This window comes from Eublepharis macularius, chromosome 1, assembly GCF_028583425.1.
Source record: "Eublepharis macularius isolate TG4126 chromosome 1, MPM_Emac_v1.0, whole genome shotgun sequence".
In the NCBI taxonomy this organism is placed as follows: Eukaryota; Metazoa; Chordata; class Lepidosauria; order Squamata; family Eublepharidae; genus Eublepharis; species Eublepharis macularius.
Genome location: NC_072790.1, coordinates 130,118,087 through 130,142,956, shown reverse-complemented (window position 1 = coordinate 130,142,956; position 24,870 = coordinate 130,118,087). Strand labels below are relative to the sequence as shown.

Sequence of the window (24,870 nt, the reverse complement as noted above, 5' to 3'; positions counted from 1 at the left end):
ACCTCCAGAAATGGTGTCTCTTTTCTGTACTGGGCTTTATCTGCCTTGCTCATGTAATTGAGAACAAGCAGACTGAAGCCCAAGGCAGATGAAATGGAGGTGATGCAGTTGACAAGGCCAACACACATAAGGGTGCTAAAGTTCCCTAATTAATTTATTCCTATTGAGTTAATGCTTTGCCATCCTAAGCAGAGTTATGCCCTTCTAAGCCCACTGAAGTCAATGAGCTTAGAAGGTTATAACTCTGTTTAGGATGACACTGTTGGAACCTGCTTTTCTGTTAGAGAAACAGGTTGGTACTGTAGCAAAACACTACTGTTTTACAACTTAATTTCACACACAGAACTCAGCTGACCTGGCCATGCTGATCTACACCTCAGTAACCTAGAGAGTAGAGTATTTTAATACACTCTACATGGGACTGGCTTTGAAGACAAATCTGATACTTCAGTTGGTGCAAAATGTGGCAGCTTGTTTGCCATCTCGAGGAAGTCACTTTACACACATTGTTTTGATTTTAAGATTGTTAAATCGATTACACATTTGCTCCTGGATTCAGTTCAAGATAGAGTTGTCAGGTTCCTGGAATTCCACCTAGGGGATGGAGGGGCAGGGGGATTCATGTAGAGGAGGCAGTTACCTCCAGAGCAACCCTGTGTTGGGCCAGAATGATGTCCTTCCTGGTACAACACATAAGTAATGGGTTGTGTGGGGGCTGATTAAGTAATACTTGGCCCCAAACACAAAATGGGGGGCTGATTTTTACTCAGTCAGCCTGGTGTGATGTGGAAGTAATGGGTTGTACAGGGTTGATTGAGTAAAAATCGCCCCCTAATTTAGTGTCTGGGGCCAATTTTTACTCAATATTCCCCTGGCACAACCCTTTACTTCCACATCATGCCAGGAATGATGTCATTCCTGGCACAACACAGGGACACTCTGGAGCATGTGGGAGCATACTTCGCCCTTTCCACTGCATTCCCGCACCTTCCCCCCCCCCCTCTGGCTAAGTGAGAGGTGACAGGAGGAGGAGGTAGGGGACTGGCAAGCCTCATTAAAGGTATTGCTTATTTAAAGACCTATATAGCTTAGGATCCACATACTAGCAGGGCTGTCTCTCTTGGTGCATCCCAGTGTAACATCTCTGCTTCTTGTACTTTCTTGCAGATAAATGCAGCCTGCACTATTTTTTTGAAATGGTTCCAATCTTATTGTATTTTTATTTATTTTTTATTCAATTTGTATATTGCTCAATTTGTATACTGGTTTATATTGTTCATGTCAGGAGGGCACCACTCGGTTAAATTTTGGAAAGCTATGCAAGGCAGAATTGTTTAATTGATGGGTTTAACTGATGGCTAATACTGTCTTCCTAAGCGGAGTTACAACCTTCTAAGCACATTGACATCAATGGACATAGAAAGGTTAAAGTCTGCTTAGGAGTGAACTATAAGTTGGTGGTTGATAATGGTCATATGGAAGGTCTCTAGACCTTGCTGTTTAATGTTTCATACGTTTTTAATTAGTTTGTAAGCCATGTTGAGTCTGCTTGTAAAAAGATGTGGGACTGAAGCATTTTACATAAAAATAATTCCTTTGTGCCGTGATCCCAATCTGAATCATGCATCTATTATTTAAGGAAACAAAACTCTGGGAGCATCTTCAGCATCATGAAATCTAGTTTGAACCAAATTATCTGTCTTCTCTAAACAGAGCTTTTAAAAAGTACCTTTGGCAGGATTTAATTATAGCTTTTCCCATAACTGAAGTGAAAAGGCTAATAAATTTACTCATGATCTTTATAATAGGACAAAAAGACAATGCTTGTACCTACTTTGCCAGCCACAGCATCTTAAATGAAGGTCCAGTGCCTAGGCCATTCACATGATTGGTAATTGAATAGGATTTATTTTACTTTCTTTTTTAGTTGAGATTGTATCACAAGCCTTCTGATCTCTTCTTAGTCCATCTTTTACATAAGTGAGCACAGCCACAGATATCAAATACCCCTCATGATCAAACTTCGCTCTCCTAGGTAATCCATGACCTCTTCATCTATGCCCCCCCTTCCATTTCCACCTAATTCTTCTGTTTCACCCAAGAATCTCCTCCTCCCATTAGCCAGGCTTAAACATAGCTACCTCCTATTATGTGTGTGGAACTAGTATCTATTAAAATGACTGTAAAAAGCATTCCCTTTTTATCTGCCAAATGAATACTATTATAGGTGTCATCATCAATAATCTTAAGAAGGTCCAGCACATAAATGGTGCTGGCACATAATAGATGGACTGATGCTACCTCTTAGGGATGTTGCAGTTGAAAATTTACTAATCCAGATCAAACAAATAATACCTATTCATAAATATATTAAGTGATCTTAATACAAAAAGATTAACTTTCAACATTCAGGAGTGCTTGGAAGCCTTTCAGATTGACAGCTTTTCTGGGATTTCTAGTCTGATTTCCTTTTTCCTGGCAACAGGAGGCAGGAAGGACAACAAGGACAACAACTCAACAGATATGTGCCTGAAAGTAACAATGTCCAATCAACCAGAAAAGTTTGCCAATGGACTTGCTAAATAGGATTATCCAAGTTGACAGATGTGTGCACAGCATTTCCACTTTTTAACCACTCATTGAACTATCTACTCACTTTCAAATGGTTTTTTGATAATTAGGCCCCATCTGTGCATATTTTATTTCATTCTCTGCTGCTGTGCCCACTGCCTACATACACATACACCCATGATATGAGCACTCATTCATAATTAAGGCAGAAGGGGTCTATTATAAAATGAAATTAGAGTGTGCAGGTGAGAGATGTTAGACCTGATCTCCCTCCACCCTCACCCCCATCTCGCCTTACTATGCTCCTCTGTTTGAAGCATATTTTTTCCTAGCCATATTCAGATGGGGTCAGTCAACCAAGCTGAAAGGGTTGAAATAAATGGAATGCAGAGAGGGAAGGAATGGGAATGGAAAAGCTCACTTACATGCCAATTGTTGCCTCCTTGTGCCCATGTAAAAATTTTGCCTACAGAACAAGGATGCTCCCTCCCATATACCTCAGTTTTAGGAGGAAGGAGACCATGGACAACAGGTATCATTTCTAATAATTTTGTCCCAATTAGGTGTGGGAGAAAGTTCTACCAAATAATGTGTGTCTCACTGAAACCACTGGAAATTACTATAAGATTGCTTTCCTAATACAGCTAGCTTTTATTCTAGCTTTCAAAAAATCTATGTCAAATGTATAATATGGCCTAACAACCAAATAAAATGTTTGCATTTTTTTGGACACTCCTCCTGCCTATTTGAGCTGATCCTGCCTCTCAGGAAATTGGTAACACATATCACTTGTATTTTTTAAGAAGTTAGCACATGATGTATTAGTTTTTGACATTTTAGTCTTCTCACTTGGGAAGATATTTTTTTACTCTATTACATATTATATTCTGGTCAAGTACTTCTTCCAAATTGAAGATTTTGTTAAATTCGAGCAATTGGCTGTTAAAGAGCACAATTACATGCCTGTTGCATTCAATAAGATGGAGCCAAGCAATGTTTTTCTCAAGATGAACAAGGATATTACAGCAGTTCCAAGGTAATAAACATATGTTTTCCACCAAGGGGATCCTGAACAAGATATTTTTAATGTGCTTGTACTGACTGATTGTAGTTCATGCTCATGGGAAGACATGTAATCAGAGCTTTTTTTCCAGCTGGAACGCAGTGCAATGGAGTTCTGGAACCTCTTGAAAACGGTCACATGGTTGGTGGCCCCGCCCCCTGATCTCCAGACAGAGGGGGAGTTTAGATTGCCCTTCGCACCGCCAAGTGGTGCGGAGGGCAATCTAAACTCCCCTCTGTCTGGAGATCAGGGGGCAGGGCCACCAGCCATGTGACCATTTTCTCCGAAGGCAACCCACTGAGTTCCACTGCCTCTTTTCCCAGAAAAAAAGCCCTGCATGTAATTATGTTAAAGAGCTGGCTGAAATCCTATGTAAACTTACTTTGAGACGTATCTATTGAATTCTGTGTTGTTTGCTTCTGAGTAAGTAGTTACAAGATAAGGCCCCATTTGAGAGGCTGAGCCTGGTGTGCTTTGTAAGCTTCCTTGTGTGTGCAAACCTTTGGTTCTACATAGGAGGATAACAATCCAGTTCTGACATCGTGTGATATCTACATTAATGCTGTAAATGTTAGAGCCCAGGTAGCCCCTACATGTACCGAGGGGCTGTGAGCAATGAAAAGACAAGGGAGATAGCTAGAGTAACAGTGGAGGAAGACTCAGGATGAATCCTTTAAGACTCAGGTGAAAGCTCATTTTAAAGAGCCAGTTTGGTGTAGTGGTTAAGAGCACAGGACTCTAATCTGGAGAGCCGGGTTTGATTCCCCACTCCTCCACTTAAAGCCAGCTGGGTGACCTTGGGCTAGTCACAGCTCTCTGGAGCTCTCTCACCGCCACCCACCTCACAGGGTGTTTTGTTGTGGGGATAATAACGACATACTTAACTTAGACCATAACCGGTCTTAGTGGGGATTAAGTTGCCCTGAAGGGCAGAATATAAATCGAATGTTGTTGTTGTTATTAAAGCATACTCCATTTTGATGATGGCAGCAAAGAAATGATACTTTTTTGCCTCCATTGTGTCTGCACAATATAGGCCAGAGGAGCTGTTGTTCCAGGTGGCCAGAGGTCTGTTGGGTTTTGCTATTCAAGAGGAGGTAGGGTTACCAGATCCCCAAATCCTCCCTGTGAAAGTGAGAAACCCAGGGTTTCCTTCCTTGTGCTCCTAGGATGCATGTGCACAGTCCCATACTGGTGCAATGACATCACTTCCGGGAAGTGACATCATTGTGCAAGGCTGGGAGTATGCTCTCGCTTCGCAGCAGGCCAATTTCAGACCTAAATTGGCCTGCTATGAAGCACAGGAATGCTCTCAGTGTGCGCAACACCAGTGATGTCGTGCTAGCCCCAGGAGTGTACCCTGGAGGCCTATTCCCTGCCTTTCCCCCACATCAGCCAGGTAAAACAGTGGGTGGGAGTGGGGGTGGCCACCATTGGGGAATGGGGTCCCTAGACTGGTCAGTGGCCCACTGTGACCATTTTGTTCAGCACTTTGCAGATAAAATCTCTCACATCTGTTCTGACTTGCACACTACATTAGCAGTGAAATGGTTAGATGAGCCAACGTGTCTGATTGTTATCCTTTTCAGTGAGATTTTTTTCTGGAGGCACTTTAAAAAAATGCTTTTTAGTTTATGCAGTTTGAGGATATGGACAGGATTCTTGGAGGATTGAGGCAGACCGCCTGCTTGTATGATACTTGCCCTTCCTGGCTAATTAAATCTGCTGGGGGTGGGGTGACCAGCCAACTGGGTCCGAGAGATAGTTAAAGTCTTCTTGAGAGAAGGGGTGGTCATCCCAGCCTTGAAGCAGGCTGAGGTGCATTCACTTTTAAAGAAGTGAATGCACCCTGGACCCAGGAGATCTTGATAAGTATAAGGTCCCCTTTTGTTGCCATCTTTCATGAGTGAGTGAAGACTTTTTTATTTTGTTTTGCATTCCGTTCTTCCTGCCTAGGGTTTTAGTTGTTGTTTTTATGTCTTTTGACATAAAGTTTTTTAAATTGTTTTAATGAGCTGCTATTGTTCTTTCTGGTTTTATTAATTTTAAAATATGATTTTATTATGTATGTTTCAATTTATTAGGCACCTTGATGGCCCTTGTGAGGGCAGAAAGGCGAGATACAAATTTTGTAAAATATAAAAATAAACAATACATGGAATATGTGGATTTTTAACACACATTTGTAATAGAAAGTAGTATATATTATATGGTGATGTCATTTTCACGCCCCTACTTGTTTCAGCATCATCCAAAGTCCCAACTTGGGCCTTTGGAGAATGATCCTTCATCATGCATATTAATCACTTTCCAGTGAATGTAAGGGACCTTATGGGCCTGGTATATACCAGAAACCTGTTGGTTCATTATCGTCATATAACATAGTTCTTTGTATATTTTAAAAATTAACTCACATGCTGTATTGCTGTTGTAAGTAGCACAGTAGATTCTTTTTTCCCCTAAACGAAAAGGAGAATGGGCATTGGACAATAGGGAGAAGGCGCCTTTATTATTCTTCCCTCTTCAGAACCATGCTGGGTGCTATACATCGGTTTGTAAATGAAGTACCCTGTTATGATCTGAGAATATATAACAGCATGCATGGTCAGCTTCAAACTACCAGGAGATGATAGCAGCGATCAAGCTATAAAAAGCAAAATAATGGTAGGGTATACCCAGTGGATGAGTTCATATTTCACTCTCTCTAGTTCAGATGATCATATTTTTCATATGTATTCTTAACATGTGTTCAGGAATAGTACATGCACACATCCAAATGAGTACAGTCATCTCACTTAATCAAGTTCTTTTGTGTATCAGTTGTGATTTTAAGCTTGAATGCACATGTGTATTCTTACATGTGCATCCTCTTGAATGTGCATGTATAGAGGGTTTGTGTGTGCGCACAAGTGCATGCACGTGTACAATAACAGAGAATGTCTAAAATGTGGCAATTATTTCATATGAATGCTGATGATTCCAGAGTTGTCTTGTGAATGCCAGAAACTATATATATATTGCCCTTCATTTAAACATGGATGCTGGCAATTAATTTAAATAACTGTCAGCGCTAATCAATATGTCTAAATGTTTGGCCTATTTTGAGATTAGTGTGATTGTTAGCACTGAATGTCATCATTCACCAACTTTTGCTATTTACTTTGATAAACGTCTACTATTCTGCACATAATGCAGACACAGAAACTCTTAATTAGAAGCAGTGTTTCAGAATGTAGTTTTTAGATGAATTGTTATTTCAGCAATAAAGTCCACCCCCAAATATAACATTATCAACAATTCCAACTGCAGAAATAATGTATGAATGTGGAGTTGCCAGTTTGGTGTAATCGTTAAGAGCAGCAGGACTCTAATCTGGAGAACTGGGTTTGATTCCCCATTCCTCCACCTGAAGCCAGATCAATTCAGTCGCAGCTCTTTCAGAGCTCTCTCAGCCCCACCTACCTCACAGAGGATTGTCATAAAGATAATAATAAAACACTTTGTAAACTGCTCTGAGTGTGGCATTAAGTTGTCCTGAAGGGCAGTATATAAATCAAATATTATTATTATAACCTCCAGGTGGGGCCTGGAGAGCTTCTGAAATCACAGCTGATCTACAGACTACATCAGTCAGTTCCCCTGAAGAAAATGGCTGATTTAGAAGGTGGACTCTGTGGCATTCATTATACCCCACTGAGGTCCCTCCAATCCCCAAACCCTGCCATCCCCAGGCTTCAACCCAAAAATCTGTAGGAATTTCCCATCCTGGAGTTGGCAACCCTATAATGTCATTCAAGATATTTCACATGGAGATCTGCAATAATGTTACGGTTGATCATACTTTCTGATGGGGAGCGATGTCAGGGTCACATATTTTTTTGCGGTTGCAGTACAGTGGGATTAGATATCAACAGAACAAATGACTTTGCAATAATATGAATATTATATTTTTGTCTCAGAAATATAATCTTCCAGATATGAGAATCCGAAAAATGAGAATCCGAAAAAGCAGTTAAACCTGAGCAGGTCAAAACTATAATAGCCATGACTGAAATTTATGATGCAGAATTAAACTGAATACATATTGACACTCATTTAATTTGCAATACAGTATTAAATGTCCCATGAAAAATCTTTGGTATGTAGGTATTTTCCATTTTGAGAAGTTCAGGAGCAAATATTTTAGTTCAAAATAAATGAAGTTAGTTTATTGGAACAACATATTTAGTACGTTTCCCAAATTCTAGGATGTTAAATGGTTGATTTTTATGGTCATGAAACAGTTTCCCAAGTGTACGGAAGCTTCTCATTCTGTGTGACGGAACACTCTGCGTGTACACGAGCACTTCCCTTCCGGTATGTGTGCTCATGTATGTTTGCTGTCATAAAAGAAAACTAGTCGTATACACACAAAACAAATACATCGTATCTTGAGTTTGTTAGGCAAATCTTTGAATAAGAAGATTAGAGTAGTTACAAGTCTGACTCAGTGTTCTAGAACCTGTTTAAATTATTTCAGGTACACACAAGACCAGTTCTTAGTTGTAAATAGTTTGTAAATAGGTTATCTATAGTGCTTCTTCTGAAAATGCTCCTTTGATTTTTCCTGAGGTTTTAGGACATAGATTTCACAATCCTCAGGGAAATAAAATATGCAGCTTGATATGTGACACAGACATGGAGGGACAAGACAAAGGATGACAAAAATCAAGTATCTTTAATTTAGGCCAACTCTTAGGCACTATCTATGTTAGGGGTGCCTAACATAGATAGCCATCCTGGCCAGGAGGGGGGGGGGCACATACTGGCAGGTAGATCTTCTGGGAAGTGACATCATTCTACTGACAGCGAGTGTGCTGCTGTAATTTGTGTGGGGCCAATTCAATGGGGGCGGGGCAAAATTGGCCACTGTGAAGCACAGGAGCATGCCTGCCACCAGCGTGGTGATGTCACTTGAGGAAGTCTCGCCTTGCAGGGAGCGTGCATGCTGGTTCTTGCCTGGGTTGCTTGCCAGTGGCAGGCAATCACTGGGCAGTTTGCCTCATCAACTGCCAATCATCAGTGATCAGCAGTCGATGCGGCAAACCCCCAGAGGATTGCCTGCCACTGGCAGGTAACTGTGAACTCTAACCTATGCCTGAAAAGGTTCTGAGAAATCCCCACCAATATCTCTTCCCAAGGCTTGCCCCATTAGGCATACTTAGTGATTGAGGATTCTCAGTTATTAGAATCTGTGATCATAACATCAATCAGTAAAAAATGACTACCCTAGTTGCACTTTTGGCAGAATTCACAAAGAAATTGGTTTACGCAGCTTTGTCTTTTTTGGTTACTGCTGCCTGCATGTTAATAAACAAAGGCTTGGATCCTGCATAGAATTTCCTATAACAGAAGGATTTCTGATAGTAAAATAGAATTTCTTTTCATCCCCTTTTCTGGTGTAGCCCAAATTCCTTAAGAATGCTACTCCTGGATGACAAGACCTCCAGGAACAGCATAAAGGAGCAGTTGCAGGTCTGCAGCAAGAGGAGCAAATTGTTGATAATTGCTTTCCCTCCTGTCAGCAGACATCATTCATAGAATCCAACCCAAAGTACAGCCTCTTACAGTCTTCTTTCTGTAAACAGAAAATTGCCTTGGGCATAATATGATCCAAGAATTCTTTTGACTTTGGGGGCAAAAATTCCACACCAGCTACCTTTTTAGCAGAACACATAAAGTAGCTCTACAACTTTTTCTTTGTAGGACATTGTCACTTGCAGATTGGTACACACAGTGCCACCAAATATGGCCCTTTACCACTTATAATTTCCTTTCCATAAACAGAAAAGAATCTGGAGCAGAAGACAACCCTGCATCTAATTAGTTTTACTTTTTTTTCATTGAGTGATTGATCAAGCTCATCATATTCCAGAAAAAAATAGTATAGATGGCAAGTTAACAAAATGTATACATCTTCTACACAAAGGGTGGTCTTACTGCTCTATAATCCCTCTAATAGGTTACTCTACTAGTGTTTTGCATGCTGTGAATATTACAGTGTATGCACATGTACGCATACACAAACAGGTATTTTTTTTCTTTTTGAGCGGAACTACAAGTGACAAAAGGCACAGATTGGACACTTGTCAGCTTCCCTCAAGTTTTGATGGGAAATGTAGGCAACTTGGCGGAATGTTGGACAAGTGACAGTTGAAAAGTCCATTGGACAGCAGTCAGAGAGCCCAGCTGCAAGACTAGGATGCCTACATTTCCCATCAAAACTTGAGGGAAGCTGACAAGTGTCCAATCTGTGCCTTTTGTCACTTGTAGTTCTGCTCTTAGACAGAATCTAGCACAGGTTAGTACCTGAGAAGCACAGTGAATTCCTACCCCACCCTTCTATTCTTATACCTATTTGTTTAATTTTCTATTTCAAGATTTATTCAGACTTTACATGTGGTCCTGTCCTGCACCTCTGCTGTTGTTGACTACACATGCATTTTGCATGGAAGTTTAGGGAGTTAATGAAGTTCAGTGGCAATTAAATTATTTTACTAAGTCAAATACATTTCATATTCCAGTGTTGTGGCATTTGCTAGGTCCTCATCCATTCAGATTGAAAATATGTTTTGGAAAAAAATGCATTAAGAAAATTATCCATCATTTTGACCTGGATAGCCCATCCAATCACAGAAGTTAAACAGGGTCAGCCTTGGTTAGTAATTGGATGGGAGAGACCTCCAAAGAAGACAAGGGTTGTTATGCAGAGAAAGGGACTGGCAAACCACCTTTGTTAGTCTATTGCCTTGAGAGCCAGTTTGGTGTAGTGGTTATGAACATGGGACTCTAATCTGGAAGACTCCTCCACTTGAAGCCAGCTCAGTGACCTTGGGTGAGTCACAGCTTCTAGAAGCTCTCTCAGCCCTACCCACCTCACACAGTGTTTGTTGTGGAGATAACAATGGTATACTTTGTAAACCGCTCTGAGTGGGTATTATGTTGTCCTGAATGGTGGTATATAAATCGAATGTTGTTATTGTTGTTGTTAGCACCAACAGGGGTTGCCATAAGTCAGGTATAACTGGACGGTGCTCTCCACCACCAAATTACCCATCAATTCTCTGTTGGAGTTCTGATAATCATGTAATCGGTGTTTCCAGAAATAATCAAAGGCTGTGAATTATGTACATCTAGAAAGGATATGAAGGTCTGTCATCTCATATAAGCAGTAGCATTGAAGTAGGGTATCCCTGTGTTCTTATGTCCCTAAAACGTGGCCAAATTTTAAGGAATAGCCTTTATTCACCCATATCACATTTACCACAAACTAGGTCCATAAAAGACTAAAGAAAGAAACCAACATTTTATGTTAGATACTATAGTTACAGTCCCTCAGGCACTACCAAGATTCAATCTTCATACCATAGGTGTTTATGGGGAAGTCCTACACAATCCCCATTAAAGTAAACAGAAAATGCATAGGAATACAATTTTTAAAAATCACTAAATTTAATTAATTTATTTATTTAATCATATAAATAAATACTCACTGAAATTCAAGGCAGATTACATAGTGTGAGCTTAGTATAATCAGTATCAAGGACATTTCTATGCAGTGTCAAGGACATTTTCATAAACAATGTCATTGGATTTTACAAAGATACAGCGTTAGCAAGGATCCAATACAAAAGTTGAAGAATTGCTGAAACGGAACATAATCGATTCTAGGACTGACATTAGATAACATGAAACACAGGTGATATATAGGAGTACATATTCAAAGCAACAAATAATATGCAAGGCAACATAGTGGTGAAGTCTATGGTCCCTAACTCATTAGCGAAGCATCTGAGACCCCCTCCCTACAATACTTCCTTCCTGAGTAAAAAGCCGTTTTGAATAATTTGGTTTTGCATCATTTGTGGAAAGCCAGGAAAGTGGGCGCTCTCCTGACCTCCTCAGGCAGGCCATTCCACAGGGTAGGGGCCACCACAGAGAAAGCACATGTGCAGGCTGGCACCTGCAAGAGACCCTGTTCAGATGAGCAAAGCTGCCGTGGAGGGACATGGGGAGGGAGGCGGTCCCATAGGTATGCTGGGCCAAGGCCATGAAGAGCATTGTATATAATAACCAATACCTTGAATTGAGCATGGTAACTGATAGGTAGCCAATGGATTGACTGTAGGATGAGAGTGATGTTCATGCTCCTGCTCGCTCCTGCTAACAGTTGAGCTGCAGCATTTTGCACCAATTGCAGCCTCCTAGTTAACTTAGATGGGAGACCATTACAATAATTAAGTTTTGATTTTAACATAACATAGATCCAGGTAGCCAGGTTGGCCATGTCTAGGTAAGAAGCCATCTTCAGGTTTTGTAAACAAAAAAAAACAACCCCAGTTTTCATTACCAAAATTGCGTATTGTATTAGAGATTAAACTAACCTTTCCATATATTATAGCACTGGCATATTGAAAAAAACATCAGCAGGATGTCCCCAATTGTCACATTTTATGTTCCTGTAACCAGGCCAATTATATCCCTCAATATTCCCCCATTCCTCAAAAGCTTGGTTTATCTAAACTTTTTTAAATTATTACCCTCATTAGCTGTTTGATTTGTAGTTATGAGAAATAGTGGCTTTCAGAAATGTAGTAGAGTAATAAACTGGTAAGGAGTTCTATCAACCGAGTGGTAGAATTCCTTACCAGAGTGCCTTGCTTTCCCCTCCCACTGCAAACCAAAATGCCCCCCACCCCGGCTGCTCCTGTGTGGACAGGATACTGGGAACAGTATAAGGGGGAAGTTGGAGGTCCGCCATAGGAGGGAAGATTGGCAAAAATTGTATTCCCTTCTGTCAGTGGAAATCCTTGACTCCAACCCAGTATGTTCTGTTTTTTTTTTACTTTGTTAATATTCTGAAGATGAAAGCAGAAGAAACGGAATTCTGGTCTTCAGCACCAAATACTTAATTGCATCTAAAAAATCTAAGGTGCCTGTTATTCAGTGTTTACTTGGAAGAGCCATTCACTTGATTATTCTGGGTAGAGTATTTCAGATTTTAGTGGCAGAAATTTCAGTGTGGGGTGAGGAGGTGGATTCACAACAAAGGCACTTACATACATTCAAGATCAAATTGCAAAAAGCATTGGTTTTTTTGGAGTAGACAGTGGAGTTTTTAAATTACCCATAATGTTTGTAGCAGTATGATCACAAGGTCAGACAGTCACTTTAAAAAAAGTTTAGATCTTTGGTGTTCATATCTAATCCATAAGTTTAGAGAAATATTCACATGTGGTATAAAACTCTAGCAGGGTGCCTATGTGCCTCACCTCGTGACATCCCTACACTAAATCTTACTTTCAAGTATATGCACTTAGTTTCTCTACACCCTGAAAGGTTTGGCCTTTTTAAATCAGTTACTTTCATCCTCATTGATCTATAAGTGTTCTGAAATTGCATTGCTTGTTTATGCTGCACATTTCTACGTAATCACTGGTTTATCTAAAAGGGTTCACAATCACAAGTTCATCTATTAACTTGCAGGAACTACAAAGAGACATAGAGAAGCATAGCACTGGAGTTGCATCTGTCCTCAACCTTTGTGAAGTCCTCCTCCATGACTGCGATGCTTGTGCTACAGAAACAGAATGTGACTCCATCCAGCAGGCCACACGGAATCTGGACCGAAGGTGGCGAAATATCTGTGCTATGTCAATGGAAAGGCGACTCAAGTAAGGCGACTCAGACAAGAAATCCAGGATTTCCCAGATGGAAACAAAAATTTGTCAGCTGTTCTGTGTTTTTTAATTTATCTGTCAATGGGCCTAAACCCTAATCTCATTGCTGGATCTAATCAGATGGGCCAGTATATCTTTTGTTCAGGTCAAGAAGTCTGTCCAAATAATCTTTCAATAAGCTGAAGTTTTGCTAACAGCTGCACATTCAATTACAGCCAAATTATATTTTTTAATCTGTTGATGGTTGATTTGGAACTTTCTGACATTTTACACGTTTATTCTGTGAGCTCTCATCTAATTTGTAGTTTGCAGACATGCATGAAAGAGATAGTATTTAATGTGTTAGCAAAACCTTCCTTGATACTTTGCCTTTTAAATTTTTAAAATCCTTTTCCCTGTGTAACATAGGTTTTGCTGCAGAGTTCATTGCTGTAACGAAGTTATGTTTTGTATTAGTAAACCACACTAGAGCAGCTGTAGCTCATATAAAGAAGATTGCATTTCTGGACCTCTTCTGCTTAGGGCTCAGTTTACAGTATCCCTGCAAATGAGCTCATAATGATTCTTTATATGAATTCCAAATGAGAATTTGCAATACATAAAAAGTGGGGGAATCTGCAGCTGTCTTAATTTCAGTTTAGGCTGAATTCAGCCTAGCATTTATGTTAAACAAGCATACTATCATGTTTTGATTTCAAGCTAGTTTTTGTTTGCTGTAACTGTTGTTTGCTTAAGTGTGTATTCTCCATGCAGCTGGAGAGAAATTCAATGATAATCTGAGTAAATTTCATCTTATCCTTACTTTTTGTTTTTCCTTTCAGGATTGAAGAGACATGGCGACTGTGGCAGAAGTTCTTGGATGACTATTCTCGTTTTGAAGATTGGCTGAAAATTTCTGAAAGGACAGCTGCTTTCCCTAGTTCTTCTGGTGTCCTGTACACAGTTGCTAAGGAAGAACTAAAAAAATTTGAGGTGATTTATGCTAATTGAAATATATTCTCTTCTGATCCTGTTCTTGCCTTGTCAAAGCTCGCATTGTTCAAACAGGGAAATGTTTGGTAATTCTGCAGCCATCTTCCAACATAAAATTTTCTAAAGATGAAAAAGAAAGATAATGATAAATAGAAAGGATAAAAAGAAAAATATTATTTAGTGAATGCAGGACACTGCTTTACATTACATCATCTAAAGCAGTGGTCTTCTTTAACCCAGGGCTTGGGACCCTATAGAGAGCCCTATAGCGATAGCATTGTTTTGCTACTCTTGGAAGGACTTTCTGTTAGTAATGTCAGACCTGTGGCTAGATAATGTCTATACTCCAGACTACCTTCTGCAATCAGACAAGAGTCCGTTGTTTTCAAAAAGTTTACTGAAGAAAGTATTCATTATAGTCCACTGACCTAGATACAATATCCAGGCTGGTACACGTGTATTGTTACGAATGACAGGCAAAGCATGAGGTACAAAGTATCAGATCCCAGCAGACCCAACCTCCCCCCATAGTTCTCAAAACAATCCCTTTGAAGCTGAGAAAGCGAAAGTTTCCCAAGGCTGGAAAAGTGATAGCCAAAACAATCCTCTTCTGTGAGATAGCTGCTGGGAACATCTTGGCACCTGTGAACAAAGCACTTAGAATACTGAAAGAATTAATATGGAGTCTCTTTGGTTACATACATACACTCTAACCCTGACATTCTGCCCCCTCTAAGATGCCCCTCCCCCAGGTTTATGCGGATAACGATCATGAAATGCCTTGATTAATCTAGGAGCATGAACATGAACAGAATGCACCCATTCATCAAACCCAGAGTCAAAGTCCTTCCATCTAATAAGATAAAACAGTTGATTTCTTTTAAGCTTAGAGTCCAAAATTTGTTGTACTTCATAATGGGTTTGATCATCGATCAAGGTTGGGATAGGAGGGGCTCGAGTGTGCCACTGGTCTGCTGGTGGAGTCCTTTTTAAAAGGCTGACATGGAAGGTATCATGAACATGGCGCAAGTTTTTTGGCAAATCTAAGGCAACAGTCACTTTGTTGATTACTTTAAAAACAGGAAAGGGTCCCAGAAATTTCAACGCTAGTTTGCGGCTGGTTTGAGTTACTTTCAAGTTTTTTGTTGAGAGGTAAACAAGATCCCCTGGTTGTAATTCCCATTCGGCCACACGATGGCGGTCTGCGTATTTTTTGTAATCCTGTTTGGCTTTGTCGAGATGTTTTTTTATTTGAGTCCATTGTTGAGCAGCTTCCCCCCACCAGTCTGAAACGTCCTTGGTTGCTGAAGTAGGAGGGGGGAGCGCTTCAAACGGGAAGGGTTTGAAGTGGAAGCCATAAACAACTTTAAAGGGAGTTTCTCCGGTGGAGGCATGTACACTGTTATTATATGAGAATTCTGCTAGGGGAAGTAAATCAACCTAGTTGTCCTGTTGAAAATTAATATAACAGCGGAGGAATTTTTCCAATATTTGATTAGTTTTTTCGGACTGTCCATCGGTTTGAGGATGATGGCTTGAACTTAAACCTTGCTCAATTCCCATAATTTGTAGAAGCTCCTGCCAGAAGTTGGCAACGAATTGCCCGCCGCGATCCGAAATCACCTTTGATGGAAAAGAATGCAGTTTTACAATGTGTTTTAGAAAGATATCCGCTAGTTTTCGAGCCGAAGGTATAGTGGTGCAAGGTATAAAATGAGCTTGTTTGGAGAATAAATCCACTACGACCAAAATACAATTGTGACCCTTGGAGGGGGGTAGGTCGGTAATAAAATCCATGGATATTGTTTCCCATGGTCTGCTTGGCGTTTCTAAAGGTTGTAATAGTCCCGGCGGTTTGCCCTTGCGGGATTTGGCACTAAGACAAATGGGGCATGATGCTACATACTGAGAAATGTCCTTGCGCATGCCCGGCCACCAAAATTGCCGTTGTACTAAATGGAGTGTTTTTAAGTACCCATAGTGTCCAGCCGTAGGGGCGTCGTGACAGCGTTGTAATACTTCTTTCCGTAAACTGCTGGGCACATAAAAGCGGTCTCCCCAAAGCCATTCTCCTTGTTCAGATTGTTGCAATTTTTCTTTGGGTACGTTCCCCCCCTCCTTTTCCACTTCAGCTTTCAGTTTTAGTCTCCACCCTTGGTTGGGTTGGGGAGGTTGGGTTGTGCGACTGCACGTCGTCACCACTCCCCCTAATTGCGTAGGTGAAAAGACGGTGTCTATCATCTCCTCCCTCTTGCTCTTGTGTTGGGGCATGCGCGATAGAGCATCGGCAAGGAAGTTAGTTTTGCCAGGCAAAAAATTTAACGTGAAATTGAATTTAGAGAAATATTCCGCCCAACGCAGTTGTTTAGCATTTAGTCTTCTGGGACTGCGTAAGGCTTCTAAATTTTTGTGGTCTGTCCACACTTCAAAAGGATGACGGGCTCCTTCTAGCCAGTGCCTCCAGGCGGCGAGTGCTGCTTTTACAGCGAAAGCCTCCTTCTCCCAAACATTCCAATTTCTTTCAGCTTCAGAAAATTTCCGAGATAGAAAGGCACAGGGCTTAAGTTTACCATCCTCCCCCCTCTGCAAGAGGATGCCTCCAATCGCAGTGTCGCTGGCATCAACCTGTACTACGAAGGGGCGATTTTCATCGGGGTGTTGTAGGACGGGTTCAGAAACGAACTGAGTTTTGAGGTGATGGAACGCCGCTTCGCACTCCAGCGTCCAGGACAATTTGGCACTTGGTTTTTTGGCTTGGTCCCCCTTGTCTTTGGTTTTTAACAGTTCGGTTAGGGGGAGTGTTATTTGAGCAAAGTTCGCTATAAATTCTCTGTAGAAGTTGGCAAAGCCCAAGAAGGATTGTAATTCTTTGCGGGTAGTGGGTGTTTGCCAATTTTGTACGGCTCGTACTTTGCCCGGGTCCATTTTCAGACCATCTTTAGAGATACAGTATCCCAGATAGGTGAGTTCTGTTTTGTGAAACTCACATTTAGACAGTTCAATGGGTAATTTGTTACACATTAGAGTAGTCAGAACTCTCTTCACAAGCTCTACATGTTCTTCTTCTGATTCTGAATAAATTAAGACATCATCTAGGTACACTACTACTCCTTTGTATAAGAATTCATGCAATACTTCATTGATCATGGACATGAAAACCGAAGGGGCCCCAGCCAGGCCGAACGGCATAACCAAATACTCATACTGGCCAAGGGACGTATTAAAAGCGGTTTTCCATTCATCGCCTGCTCTGATACGGACGTGGAAGTAAGCATCTTTTAAATCCAATTTTGTAGAGATCTTACCTTGCGCCACGACGTTGAGTAAATCTCGGATGAGTGGGATGGGGTAGGCGTTGCTGGAGGATACTGCGTTTAGTCCCCTAAAGTCTGTGCAAAGTCTTAGTCCCCCATCCTTCTTCTTAACGAAAAGTACTGGAGCAGCGTGCGGGCTGTTAGCGGGTCGGATAAATCCCCTTTGAAGATTGGTGTCAATGAATTTACGGAGTTCTTCCCTTTCGTTAGGGCTCATGGGATATAGTCTGCCTTTGGGCAAAGACGCACCCGGTAATATCTCCACGGCACAGTCCGTCCTTCTGTGGGGAGGTAAAGAGTTGGCTTCTTCTTCAGTGAAAGCTTGGGTGTAAGCCCTGTACTGTTTGGGTATTTGATTGATTTCTTCTTGAGTTAGAAGGGCTTGCTCACTGAGGGTAGGGTTGTTACCCCAATTTTGATTCCAATGGTGATTTTTACAAGTATCATGGGAAAAAGTGATACTTCCAACTGCCCAGTCTATGTAGGGGTTATGATCCCACAACCATCTGCTTCCCAGAATCAACGGATATTTGGCGGTGGCACTAATGACGAACGATCTTGTCTCCCAATGTTGCCCCATGCCTGTGATGACTGGCGCGGTTTCAGTAGTGACAGGATTCATGTTAGTGCCATCCATTTGTTCAAAAATGACTGGAGTTTCCAGCTCTTTAATGGGGAGTACTAATCCATTCACTAGGGCCGGTGCAATAATGTCTCTAGAGCAGCCCGAGTCTATGAGAGCTTGAACGCGGACATGCGTTTTTCTATCTGGATTCACCAATGTTACTGGAATGAAGAGTATGGACCCATGAGGTCTGTTCAAAGTAGGAACTGACTGATATTTGATCTGCCGTTTGGGTCCTTTTACGACAGATCCATTTCGTTTCCTGAGGCAGGACTTTCTGGATTTTCCTCCCCGGTTAGAGCTGTTGAATCATAGTCCATAATTTCTTCTAACTCTAACCCTCTCTCGGGAGGATTTCTGCGAGAAGCCCCTCTGCCTCTTGTTGTTCTAGGAGCTGGCGTTGGGCGGGTTGGCGCAGGTAGAGCGGTGGGGACTGGACGTCTTAGTTGGAGCTGAGTTCTTTGCACAGGCCGGTACGGACATTGCGCCGCAAAGTGACCGCTTTGGCCACACTGCAGGCACAACCCTTGTTGCCATCTAGCATCTCTCGCTCCTCTGGTAGCATCTTCAGCACCCCTGCTTCCTCTCACTAGTACAGAAGAGCGCCTCTGTCCAGCGTGTTGCTGTTGCTCAACTAAGCGCACTTCTTGCATGCGGTTTTCTACTTCACAAGTTAACTGAATCCACCCCAATAGGGTGGGGGGATTATCTTGCATAAGGGCTCTATCCAACAACTTGGGATTCATGCCTTGTTTGAAAAGGATTATTTTGGTGGACTCCTCACACCTTGGGCATTTGGCGGCAAGCTGTCGGAATTTTGTAACATAGTCTCTAGCCGACATGTTGCCTTGCCTAATGGACTGCAATTCCGTCCTAGCTCTTGTCTCCTCTAAATGATCTTCGTATTGGGCTCGTAGTGCATCCACTAGCCCTTGAAGTGTATTTAACTCAGGGGCGCCTATATCATAAAGAGCTACATACCAATCTGCAGCTTTTCCTTGAAGACGGGATCCCAAGTGTTCGATTTGGCTGGCTTCATCTCCAAATAAATGTCCCCACCAATTAAAGAATTGTAAGGCTTGTACGAGAAAAAATCCTAACTTGGAAGGATCTCCATCAAACGTGGCTTCCAACTTCACCCAACTCATCGGTAATTCTTGTGGTCTGGCCGCTGGCGCTGGTACTGGCGCTGGTACCGGATAGTAATCGATAGGTACTGGTTGTGGCTGTGGTTGAAATGGAGGTCGTTGGGGCCTTGGTTGAGGAAGCCGCAGAGGAGGGCCCCCCGGAACTGGTTGTAGCGGTGGGGGGGTCCTCTTGGTGCAGGCAACATCGGTGCTGGTTGTAACGGTGCCGGTTGTATCGGTAGTGGTTGGACGGGGGGAGTGCCTCGTGGTGCGGGCAACAACGGCGCTGGTTGTAGCGGTGCTGGGGGCGTCCCTCGTGGTGCGGGCAAAAGTGGTACGGGTTGTAGCGGCATGGGCTGTAATGGGGGGGAGGGCCTCTTGGGATCGGTTGCCTTGGGGTGGGGGTTCCTCTTGGCCCAGGCATTTGTAGTGGCCGAGGAGTGGTTCCCCTTCCAATCGGTCCTGGCAGCGGAGTGAGACGCGGAGTGGTGCCTCTTTGCAACGGCGCCATTAGTCTCGGTAGGAAGGGTTGCCCCCCCAGGACGTTGTTGGCAGAATAATTGGCGGTGTGATGTCGGGAGCTTCTCCTGGAGGACATTCCGGTGTACCCCTCGGGGTTGTCGGAGGTTCCTCTAAAGGCACTTCCCCATCGTCTCCGTCCTCTTCCACTTTGTCTTCTACATCTGGTTCAGCACAGGTATCCTCACTTATCTCCAGAGTGGGATCCGGTGGTTCGTCGGGTTGCTGCGGTATATCCTCTACTGGGAGCGGCTGAACTGGTGCCCCAACCTCAGTCCTTGGGATATACTTTTGTAAGTTAGACAGGCTCTGACTGATGTTGTGCAGGCCTGCTGGCAATTCCCGGTTTTCTTCCGAACCCCCAAGCACGAGTACAGACAGAAGGTGGACTGCATGGGCCAGACTCTCTTCCATGCTCGTCAGCCTTTCCTCTAAGATTTGTACACGACCCGAATTCCTTTCGGTGGCTTCGGTGTTGGCATACTTATAAGGTGGTTCGTCGGTGGCTTGCGAGGTCTCCACATATTCAGCATATGATTCCGCACAGGCTGCCCCGGGCCAAGGTCTTATTTCCCCCATGCCTTGGGCCCCTGTACCTTGCTCTTCTTGTGATCTTCCTGCCAAGATCCCTTTCGCTAATCCTGTAACCGCTGAAATTCCAGCGTCAATCGCTACGGTTCGGCTTTGCAATTGTATACACGTGTGTTCACTCAGGTCTTGTTGCCCTGTCCACAGGGTAACTTCTGCATAGTCCCAACTTAATACATCGCGGCAGGACGCTTCCCACTCCGACTGGTCGGCTTCTCTGTTCCAGTAATACCATGGTTGGCTACTGGTATGCTCTGCAATTACTTCTAAACTCCATCGGCCGTCCATCGGGGGTTGCATGAACACTGTACTTGCCCTCCTTTCTCTCGCGTCCCTTGGCCTCGAACCCCACTGCATCGGAGTCGGCAAGGATATCAATGGATCAGCTGCGGCGATGGGCCGGGTATCCGTTCTACTGGGTGCGAGAGTATAAATTGTAGTAACGGAGGACCCTGTCCCCCTTGGAACGAGTCCTTGAGGTTCCAGTCCTTGGGAGCCAGGGGAGGCATATGGATCAAACAAAGGGTCCCTGTCGGGAACGGCTTTGGTATCCGTCTGCTCCGGCTTAGGCTTTGGAAAAATGTGATTCGTAACAAAATGTCAGACCTGTGGCTAGATAATGTCTATACTCCAGACTACCTTCTGCAATCAGACAAGAGTCCGTTGTTTTCAAAAAATTTACTGAAGAAAGTATTCATTATAGTCCACTGACCTAGATACAATATCCAGGCTGGTACACGTGTATTGTTACGAATGACAGGCAAAGCATGAGGTACAAAGTATCAGATCCCAGCAGACCCAACCTCCCCCCATAGTTCTCAAAACAATCCCTTTGAAGCTGAGAAAGCGAAAGTTTCCCAAGGCTGGAAAAGCGATAGCCAAAACAATCCTCTTCTGTGAGATAGCTGCTGGGAACATCTTGGCACCTGTGAACAAAGCACTTAGAATACTGAAAGAATTAATATGGAGTCTCTTTGGTTACATACATACACTCTAACCCTGACAAGTACCAGGGCTTTTTTTCTGGGAAAAGAGGTGGTAGAACTCAGTGGGTTGCCCTTGGAGAAAATGGTCACATGGCTGGTGGCCCCACCCCCTGATCTCCAGACAGAGGGTAGTTTAGATTGCCCTCCACTCGGCAGCGCAGAGGGCAATCTAAACTCCCTTCTGTCTGGAGATCAGGGGGCGGGGCCACCAGCCATGTGACCATTTTCAAGAGGTTCCGGAACTCCGTTCCACTGCGTTCCAGCTGAAAAAAAGCCCTGGTTAGTACACATATTTAGAGTACAGCGGCTGAGTGCATGAGGAGTGTAGGTCAGGGGAAGAGCCTCTGCTTTGCATACAGAAGATCTCTCATGCAGTCCCCAGCATCTCCAGTTCAAAAGGACCAGGCAGTAGGTGATATGAAATACCTTTAATTGAGACCCTAGGGAGCTGCTGTTGGTCTGAGTAGACAATACTTACTTTGATGGACTAATTGCCTGGTTCAGTATAAGGCAGCTTCATGTATGTTCAGTATTCTCAGTCTTTTGTACATACACTGAGAGGAGCAGCAGGCCACTCAGCAGTGGAGAAGAGTCTTACTTGGCTCTGCCATTGGCATCGGTCCTTTGTATGTTCCTCTCCATACATTTCCAGGTATTTGGCTTGTATTATCTGTCCCTAGATTGCTTTGCTTGATGTTCACAGTCCTGACACCTGTTAGTCACAACTCTGGTTCCCTTTCTTCTTGTCACATGATTAATGTCACATACTTGCAGCTCAGTGGTTCCCATGCTGCCACCTGGGCTTTCATGTTATGTCCTGAGTCTCAAAAGATATAAAATATCATCCTTTTTTATATTTCAAAACTGTCAATTTTCTATCATATTACAAAGAGAATGGCTCCAAAGATGAATAATCCCAATCCCAAATACTCATTTCTCCTTTGGTTTTTTAAACTTTAGAGGTTTCTTTTCTGTGCTTCTTTTCCCTTCCTATTTCAGGGCCAGGTAGGATTTGATCCTGCAAAAACTCATATGCATGTATGAGTAATATGCTTCCTTGAAACTGCTTGCAGCATTTTTTCTGCCCATTCATTCCATCTGTCTTTAAAGAATCATGATTCATATGTTTAATTAATTCCAGTAAATGAAATTTAACCAAGCATATCTAAGTTGTCTCTTATTTTCATAGCTGACTCATTTTCCCATAAAGCATGAGTCCCTCTGCCAGAGCTTTTTATAGCTTTTATCTCACCCTCTTTTCAAATTGCTTTCCTGTCATTCTGTACAGACACCTGAGAGCTGAATTATTTAATTACTGAAAACAAAGAGAATATGCTCAGTATCAGCACTTTTCAAGAACCATTTTTTTAAAAGAAATTGGAACTATTGTATTTCTACTTTCCTTTAAAAGATACTTTAGGGCAAGAATTTAGGGTGACTAGGCTGAAGGGACGATTGGGTGTAGAACAGAGACTGTAACAGAAGCAGAAGCAAGAAAAGCTGCTTTGGCTGAGTTTGATTCTACAGAACTTCAAAGACATAGGAATCCTATCCTTTTTTGCATCTGGTTAGATAATCCATAATTGTTGCTGAGATCACATGAGATAATATCTTAAAACAAACTATTGTACATTTATTTTCTCATCCCTCGGTATATTTTTAAAAAGTTTAAGGTGAAGGAGCCCTCAGGTTTGCAGAAGCATCTTCTTATTCCTTACCTGGTCCCATTGTGTGAATTTTTAATCTGCATGCTGTGGGCAGATTAAAATTATAGTGGTTTGAAAATTCCGCATTAGACCATTTGAAAGTTCTCACTCATGAATGCCATAGCATAGTATTATTGTCCAGAGACTCAATGAAGCTAGTGAAGTCAGTGAAGAAAGGCATATTGTAAGACTGAGCTGAGATCTGGAAAATATGTACAGCTGTCCTTCCTCTGGACAAAAGTTGCTAACAGGTGAAACAGCAGCTGTAGTTGACTGAGCATAATGACTGCCTGTTTTTAAGTTATTAGTGTTACTGACAAATAAGTTTTATTTCTTTTTCAAAGGAAACTGATTATCCTTTGAGCTATGTTTAATATTTCATACACATTAAAAAAGCTTCCCCACCCCTACCTACCTGCTTTACATTCTTAATTAACTTTTACATGAAGGGTGCTCTTGTAATAAGAACCTGAGGTTTTTTGTTGCTTCAAATTACATAGTCCACTTTGGCCTTGGCTATGGCTTTGCCGCACAACTACCAATTTTCAATTTAATTAGCAGGCATTACCAAAAAAAAAAAATCTGAGCAAAAGCAAAACACCACTGCTTGTCATAAATGTGTCCATGCCTGTAGCTTATTTTGTTTTAGAATGCAGCAATTCAAGGATAGAATTTAATACTCCAGCTAGATAGATGAATAATTTTATAATTTTTGTTTCTCATTAGTATTATATGTATTAATATTATTGTATTATTATGTATTATATTCATTAGTATTATTGTATGCTTAACTTTATTTTGTATGCTTGATTTGATTTTTGTATGCTTGGCTTTGGTTTTAGTCAGTCAATAAACTGGATTGGATTCAAAGCGGATTCTCAAGGAGATATCCACTCATGGAATAGATCTTTCCTATCTACACCTTCCCTTTTCATCCCGCTGTACTTCTTAAAACATTGATGATTGGTAGATGTTTGGAAATAGCTAGCTATATACACAAGTCTGCTTTGGCAGGGTGGGATTCAATGCTAATTATTCTCCATCTTGCATAAAAGGAGGTCCACTTCCATTTGTAGAAGAAATCTTTGGACTTTTGATTTTTCTTATTCATTGTTTTGTAAATTATTTTACAATATAAATACCCTGCTATACCTTACCTTTCCAACTCCTGAAGCTACCATACCAACACTTGCCCTTCTTTGAAAATATTTGTTTCTCTTGCCCCTGTCCCCCAGGAACAAGATTTCAGGCTGCCATTGTAGCAGGGTTCGGTGTTCCCAAGAATTGAGACTAGACAGAATTTTCAGGAAGGAATGATGTTTATTGCCGGCAGAGCTCAGCGTGACTAGTGCCACAAAGAACTGAGCTCCAGTATAAGGAAGCAACCTTTCTGATATAGCATAGCTTACAGTTACATCACAGAAGGTGGTTACCCACTAGCTAACGGTTACAATTGGCTGTGGCTGCAATCTTACAACATACTTACAACATACAGTTATACAGTTTACCATATTTTAGCCTCATCATCAAGATCATTGCCCCAGACATGACCTTTTCTTAGTGCAGCATAAATCTAGACAAATTCTCTTAAATCATCAGTTTTATCTTTCAGGCAGTCTATTCTGAGAGACACAATGCTTCTTCTTTTCTCGAGCTACAGGTTTCCTGTTCCAACAGTAT

At 42.0% G+C, this 24,870-nt stretch overlaps 1 protein-coding gene across 2 annotated transcripts in view; it reads left to right on the top strand.

Moving 5' to 3' along the window:
• SYNE1 (spectrin repeat containing nuclear envelope protein 1) overlaps positions 1–24,870 on the top strand; it is a 471,821-nt gene that overhangs the window by 402,616 nt on the left and 44,335 nt on the right. For both annotated transcript variants that reach the window (XM_055002895.1, XM_055002961.1), the window contains 2 exons: positions 13,160–13,347; positions 14,175–14,325. In XM_055002895.1, coding sequence (XP_054858870.1) covers positions 13,160–13,347; positions 14,175–14,325 — 339 coding nt within the window. The remainder of the gene's footprint in view (positions 1–13,159; positions 13,348–14,174; positions 14,326–24,870) is intronic.